General features: G+C 47.0%; 1 protein-coding gene across 1 annotated transcript in view; it reads left to right on the top strand.

Annotated features, from left to right (window-relative positions):
• The first annotated feature begins 909 nt into the window (after positions 1-909).
• The window catches only part of LOC103605260 (zinc finger protein 264), a 21,800-nt gene continuing 15,429 nt past the window's right edge, over positions 910-7,280 (top strand). The window contains exons 1-2 of the mRNA XM_008589837.1: positions 910-1,038; positions 2,385-2,511. Of these exons, the coding sequence (XP_008588059.1) occupies positions 1,003-1,038; positions 2,385-2,511 (163 nt within the window). The 5' untranslated portion in view covers positions 910-1,002. The remainder of the gene's footprint in view (positions 1,039-2,384; positions 2,512-7,280) is intronic.

The raw sequence follows: 7,280 nt of genomic DNA, 5'->3' as shown, positions 1-7,280 counted from the left end.
CAAGCCTCCTCCACTTGAGCTTCCCCACCTGAGGGGATGGCAAATCTTCGAGTGCTCCAGTCCAAACACGTGACTCCTAAGTCCGTGCACCACGTGGAGGCTGCTCTGGGCCAAAGAAAATCCAATAGAGGACGGTCTAGTGAATGCACAACATGTTGGGGCGGGACTTCTGTTGTCCTCCTCGTAACGGTTGCTAAGCTACTTTTTAGGTTGTCCCCCGAGAAGATGATCGGGGGAGGAGGTATCCGGACTGGGGCAGTCAAGAGGCAAGAGCCGAAGGTCCGCTTCCGCGCATTTGCACTAGCCCTGGCCCAGGCAAATGTCTCTGCCTCCCGAGCCTTGATGTCCCCGGCCAAGAATGGACAGTCTCCCCCAACCGAGTCCCATCGCAAAAATGTTGGTCTGAGGCAGAGCTCCGATCCTTGCGCGCCTTTCACACTGAGGAAGATGTGCTGAGTAAGACGCTCCCCGCGTCGTTGGATATAGTGGGAAAACTACATTACCCAGAAGGCTGTGCATTGTGCGTGCGGGGGGAGGGGGGCGGGGCGGCCATGATGGCTCAAAACAGGGGCGTTTCCTGCGACACACGCCGGCGGGGGCGAGACTTCCGGGTTCGCCGCCGGCGCCATTTGTCTCAGCGTTTAGGTCCCGATCCTTGTTGAGTTGCTGAGGGCTCCGGACGGGACCTCTTTTCAGGCCTGGGACCGAGCAGAGGAGGAGGATAGGAACTTACTCCGCACCCTTGTTATGAGCCGGACCCTCTGTGACGGGCGTGTTCCCAGGTCGCCCGCCGGGCAGCGGCCACTCCTCTCCCGCCTGTCAGCCCCGCAGTCGTCAAGGGCGGTGCCTTGGGCCTGGTGAGCCATTTCCCCTGAGGAGAAGGCGGTCCCGAGTGCGGCCGTCAGCCGTGGTCACCCGGGCAGCGCGGGGCGCAGGTGGAGGTCAGGCGAGCCGCGTGGGTGCCAGCCTCTCCCAGTCCTGCGCGGCCCACAAGGTTTCGCCATGGCGGCGGCAGCGTCCCTGGCGGACCAGACGCAGGTGAGTGGACAGTGATTTCGTAATTGTTGCTCCTCTGTCGGGACGGAGACGGTTCTTGAAGGGGCTGGAGGCAAGTTAGCCCCTAGCTTTATCTGTGCATTTGTTGTTCGTGTATGTGGAGCTGGTTTGCTACTTAGTTTATCTCCAGTCTTAAATGATGTTGGGCTTCCGAAAGGTGCTCAATAAATTGTTGAAAGAATGAATGACGCTTTCTCCAGGGGCTCCCATCATACTTAGAATAAGACCCAATCCTCCTTATGGTCTCCGAAGGGAGTGATCGAAGGTTGTGGGAAGCTAGTTTGGGTTTTGTCATTCCTCAGGTAGATGTCAACCCTATCTTGTAAGGTCAGTGTTGAGGGAGGGTCTGCTTCCTCTGCCCATGTTGACACAGTATTACACAAATATTCAACAGCAAAAATGAGTGGCAGTGCATCACAGTCCTGTTACTTTAGATTCACTCTAGTGGTGGAGGAGTGTCAGGGATACACTGTTAAATCCTGGACCAGAACAGCATGTACAAATGTGTGATTCTGGGTCAATTGGTAGAGCTCCCTTAGTCTCAAATCCCTGACTAAGACATGATGGTGGTGATGATGTTGATGTCAGGGACTGTGAGAGGATTAAAAAAAAAAACCCAAAGCACACTGAGCATTGAATAATTTCTCGTTAAATCTCACAGCTGTTATTGGTGAAGTGGGAACTATTATTGTATTGATCCAGATATCAAGGTTCACAGAAATGAAGTACTGTCTTCGAGGTAACACAGCTGGCAAGTGTCGATTTCAAGAGTGGATTCAAACCCAAAGAGTCTGACTTCAGGGCGGGGACTTTTAGTCATTTTAACACAGGATGTGAAGCCCTCAGCATGGGGCAGGCATCTGGCTGGACCAGTGAGGCTGTTGTGGATTGGTAGTATTATCATAGTCATTATTTCGTCATTCCTTTGATGTCCTGAAGCCGTTACCGCCTGCATCTCACAGTCCGCAAGTCGTTTCTGTTGTCTTGTGTCATTCTCTAATAGCGCACTCCTCAGAGGTTTCTCCCCTGTAGACTACTGTATCATGTCCAAAGCAGTGTCTACCTCCCCCTTGAGCCCAGCACAGAGCTTGGCCCTCAGGAGGTGCTCTGTGATTTGAGCCTTGATCTCTGCACCTTTTCTAGCAAAGTATAGACAAGCTGTCATCACATTCACCAGCCCAAAGACCAACACTGCTACCTTTAGCCCTCAGGAGGTGCTCTGTGATTTGAGCCTTGATCTCTGCACCTTTTCCAGCAAAGTATAGACAAGCTGTCATCACATTCACCAGCCCAAAGACCAACACTGCTACCTTTATTTGACTTTCCAGGTGTCTGTGACATTTGATGATGTGGCCGTGACTTTCACCCAGGAGGAGTGGGGACAACTGAACCCAGCTCAGCGGACCCTGTACCGGGAGGTGATGCTGGAAAACTGCGGGCTCCTGGTCTCTCTGGGTAAGGCCTTACCCCTCCACCATGCAGGGGATGTGCCACCTCCCTCCTTCTGGCCTCTGGAACCTGCCTTCCCTCCTTCCCACAGCTTTAGTCATTTTCTAATTCATCTCTTCCTGTATGGTCTCCCTGTGTCTCATTGGGCAAGAAACATAGTACTCTTTGGCTTTCAGCCAAAGGAAAGAAAGTGGTAGAAGGAAATGAGGTGTTTTACAGAATCCAAAGGTAGGATTTACATCTATGCATTACAAGGAGCTGACATAGGAACTGAGAACCAGCATGATTATGTCCTGACTTCTCTCTCTGGGTCTGCTCATGTTACTGTCTATTCAGAATGGCTTTTTCTGCCTTAGCAAGTTTGTGGCAAGAGTGGCCACCCAGGTCCTTGCTCTTTGACCCCCAGATTCCTTGTCTCTATTTCTCTGGCCTCTGTGGGGTGTCCTTGAGGCAGCAAGTATCCCACGTCCCCACTGTGCCCAAGCTTCCCAACATAGACTGGCTTCTGTCTGAAGTTCTTTTTTTGAGTTCAGAGAGGAATGTGACTGAGTGAGCCTGGTTTTTCAGGTGTCCCCTTTACAGCCCAGTCAGCAGGGCCATGGTTGATGGGGTGTTCTCCAAGAAGAAGGTGGGTCAGGCAGGCCTCCAGAGGCATTTGCCTTCATTACCGTCAGGTATTATTTTAAACACCACAGTCTCAGTTATGAGACTTCTTTATCCACGTATGCCTTCATGATTTTCTCTTTTCTAAGTCCAGGACCAGGATTTTCTGCTAGTACGAGAGAAGGAGAGAAAGACAGAAGTTTAGAGCAGTGCTTCTCAACAATCGGTGATTCCCCCCCACCCCTCCAGCACATTTGACAGTGTCTGCAATCACTTTTGGTTATCACACCTGGGTTGCGGGTGGTACTGGCATCTAGTGGATAGAGTCCAGGGTGTTGCTAAACATCCTGCAATGCATAAGACAATCCCCCTCAACAATAAAATCTTCCAGCCCCAAATGTCAGGAGTGCCAAGGTTGAGAAACACCAACTTAGGTGATTCTCTGCTTGAAGATAATCACAGACCATTCAGTTCAGAGGAAAGGAGGATATCAATGCAGGGCTGTTCTAGAAACTCAGTTTAGGGTAAGACCTGTCTATTTTGAGGGAATTGGAATTATGTTCTGTGTCAGTGAGAAGAGGTAAAACAAAGTTGGAACATTTTGATAGATTAACATAGTTTTTTAATGAAATTTTGAAAATAAAACCCTATACCTGACCCTGCTGACCTCTTAAATCACCTTTACATCCTTTTGCCTGGAGTGTACTATGCTCCAGCCTTGCTGGGCTTCTTGCTGTTTCCCCAAGTGCCCACCCACTTCAGGCCGTTGCACTTACTGTTCTGTCTGTGTGGTGAGTTTTCTCTGGGTGCTGCAGCATTTTACATGGCTGCCTTTGTTCAGCACAGTCACCACCTCCTCACCTGCTATTTCCTGGTCACCACATCTTGTGAAGGCCCTTCCCTCATCACACTCTCCTTCTCCCATTATCATATTTACATTTTTCTAAGCCAGTGGTTCTCAAGCAGGGACGAAGTTACACTTCAGTGGACACTGGGCAATATGTGGACATATTTTTCATTGTGAAAAGAGGGATGAGGATGCTACTGGCATCTAGTGGGTGGACACCTGGAATGATGCTGCTAAACATCCTTGTAACGCACAGGACATATATTTTCTCCCCTCCTCCCACCAAACAAAGAAATATCTGGTCCTAAATGTTAGTCGTGCGGAGGTTGAGAAACCTTGTTTTAGAGGGTGCACAGACACTTCAATCAAGTAGCACTGAAAGATACCCTGGGGGAGCCATTCCTTTCTTTCTTCTCTTTCCTGCCTCCTGATTGTTGTTGAGGGAAGGTTTGGAGTTAGTGCTGAGTCTTTTTAAAAAGATGACCGGTAAGGGGATCTTAACCCTTGGCTTGGTGTTGTCAGCACCACGCTCAGCCAGTGAGCTAACCGGCCATCCCTATATAGGATCCGAACCCATGGCCTTGGTGTTATCAGCACCACACTCTCCCGAGTGAGCCACAGGCCGGCCCATAGTGCTGAGTCTTAACACTGCAAACTGTTGCTGATTTCCCCTTCTCAGCAGAGGTAGCAGCCTCTCAGGTTCATAGCCCTAAGCAGGCAGCATGAGTTTGCTGGGACTGAAAAATATTGTTTTGATTTCACTGCTGCATTTAATTGATAACCTGACATTAGGGCATGAGACTCTGGGTTTTCCATTTACCAGAGAGATGCAGGATTTCCTTTTTGAAGAAATCTAAGAAAAATGGAGAGTGGATCACTTTTAAGAAAAGCAATAATGGTCACAGCTTGGGTCCCTTGAGCACTGATTGGATGTAAGGCCTATTCTCTCATCTTACACTTACTATTTTTTTTCAGGGCTCACATGTCGTTTAATTGTGGGGAGGTTCGGGGAGGACAGAGTATCAAGAACAGCATTTTTACCAAGTTGGTCTAAAAATGAAACAGGATCTGGACATCTTCCACTTATTTAATTCTGATGACATAATAGCTATTGTGAGTACTGGTGGGATTTTTTTGTTGTCATTGTTGAAGTCGGCTTTGAGTTGGTTTACTTATGAAAGTACTCCTAGGCAAATTAATGTTATCTTTAGGAATTAGCTAGTCCTAGAAGGTGCACTTTCTCCTCAGATCGTCAAATCCTCCCGAGATGTCAAAACATCTTAAAATAATAAAAGTATTTATTTTATTTTTTTTTATTTTGGGTGGCTGGCTGGTATAGGGATCCGAACATTTGATCTTGGTGTTATCAACACCACACTCTACTCAACTGAGCTAACCTGCCAGCCCTGGAAAATTTTTTAAATCACGATTAATACAATTGGTCCTTTGATGTCTTCACTTTGTATTAAGGAAACACTGGGTGATGATAGTGGAGATTTTTTAAAAGTATGTCATATGTTGCCCTAAACAGTACAAAAAAACAATTTATTATGAGAGGAGAAAGGAGGAACACAGTAGAGATATAAGAAGTCCCTGTAGGGAGGCCCATAACTTTCTGTTTATATGTCATTAGCCAAGATAATATCCAAAAATTTGGGCAGTTGCTAACATATTCTTTTTTTTTTTTTCACTGGCTGGCTGGTCCAGGGATCTGAACCAACCCGCCAGCCCCTCTAACGGTATCCTGGTTGAGTTGTAAAGTATGCTAAAAGTGTGAGAGAGATATATGTACATATAGTGTTTGCATATAGCCAAGGGGAAAGAATTGTTATGTAAGATTAGAGACGCAGTGCAGAAGGTCATGTCGGAAGGCTGAAAGAAAGTAGTAGGAGCAGGCAGTAGGGAGTATGTGGTCCTTTCCCCAGGGCACAGAGGGGTTGACTGATATGACATGGGTGCCTCTGGGGAAAGCAATAGTCTGCATTAATTTTTAGGATGGTACAGATAGTAGTAACATCTACCAGATTTCCCTTTTGATAGAGAGCAAGAAATATATCAGGATCATGGATCAGCACTCTCAGAAACATGACAGAATCCCTAATATCAAAGGAAGAAAGCAAGAGTGTCCTGTGTCCAATTTGCACCTTAGGATTGGCAGTTCATGGACATCACTGGGGTGGAGGTGTTAGTATCTGGGATAATGTTATCTCCAGTGAGAAGATATTAGGCAGAGGTGATATCTTCCGGGATGTGGTACTGGGGTATCCTTTTTGAATGGGTATGCCCTTGAGTTGATGTGGGTCTCAGTATTTGCAATGTTTGGTTGGAACAATGGCTTACTGAGAGGGTTTGGGCCTCCATATTATAAACCAGTGAAAGTGCCCAAACCGGTAGTAATAAGACCAGCAGTTAACAGAATTGTTTGCAGCTGCATCTCATGGTTTGTGATTTTGGGGAGGGGAAGAGTGGTTATTTTTGGAAGTTCAGGCTTAAAGATTCCAGTTAATGAGTAGTTGCCTGGCGCATGGGACAATCTGTTGTTAATAGATACCAGGAGAGCATGCTCCCTCGATCATGCCTTCAGCCCCTGCAGGATGGTGGCAAGTTCCAAAATTTATAGATGGGAGAGACATTATTAAAGTGCCTAATATATAAGGAGCCTTTAAGTATAGAAAAGGGTGATGGGGGCTGGCCCGGTGGCGCACTAGAGAGTGCGCCGCCCGCTCCCGCCGAGGGTTCGGATCCCATGTGGAGACCGGTTCCGCTCACTGGTTGAGCGCGGTGCGGGCGCAACACCGAGGGTTGCGATCCCTTTACCGGTCAGTAAAAAAGACAAAAAGGAAAAAAAAAAAGAAAAGGGTGATGGGAAAGTTGGTGTGAGTTGGCCAAGAAACCTTGAATTAAGAAAGATTGAGACCTAGGGGCAAAATAGAGACCTATTTAGGGAGTCTGTTTGTCAAGTTACAATTGGAAAAGGAGTTGTTTGAGGAAACCATTATGTCTTTTAGTTAAACTAGCTATTTGGGGCCTATTAGGAACATGAAAGTTCTATTGAATTTCAAGAGCCCAGCCTTGTATATTTTGAGAGGTGAAGTGTGTGCCTTGGTTCTTATTATCAGTACTGTCTATAACTCTGAAGAGAATAAAGAGTATCCTTACAAGGCCCTGTATTATGGCCTAGGTATGTGTAGAGACATGTGATTTTGATTTATTTTTTTGTCTGTGAAACAAGAGATTCCCAGAAATCTTTTTTTTTTTTTTTTTCTTTTTTTGTCTTTTTTCGTGACCGGCAATGGATTGCAACCCTCAGTGTCGCGCCCGTACC

Source organism: Galeopterus variegatus, unplaced genomic scaffold (genome assembly GCF_000696425.1).
Source record: "Galeopterus variegatus unplaced genomic scaffold, G_variegatus-3.0.2 Scaffold5690, whole genome shotgun sequence".
NCBI lineage: Eukaryota > Metazoa > Chordata > Mammalia > Dermoptera > Cynocephalidae > Galeopterus > Galeopterus variegatus.
This window is presented reverse-complemented; position numbering and strand designations above follow the sequence as displayed.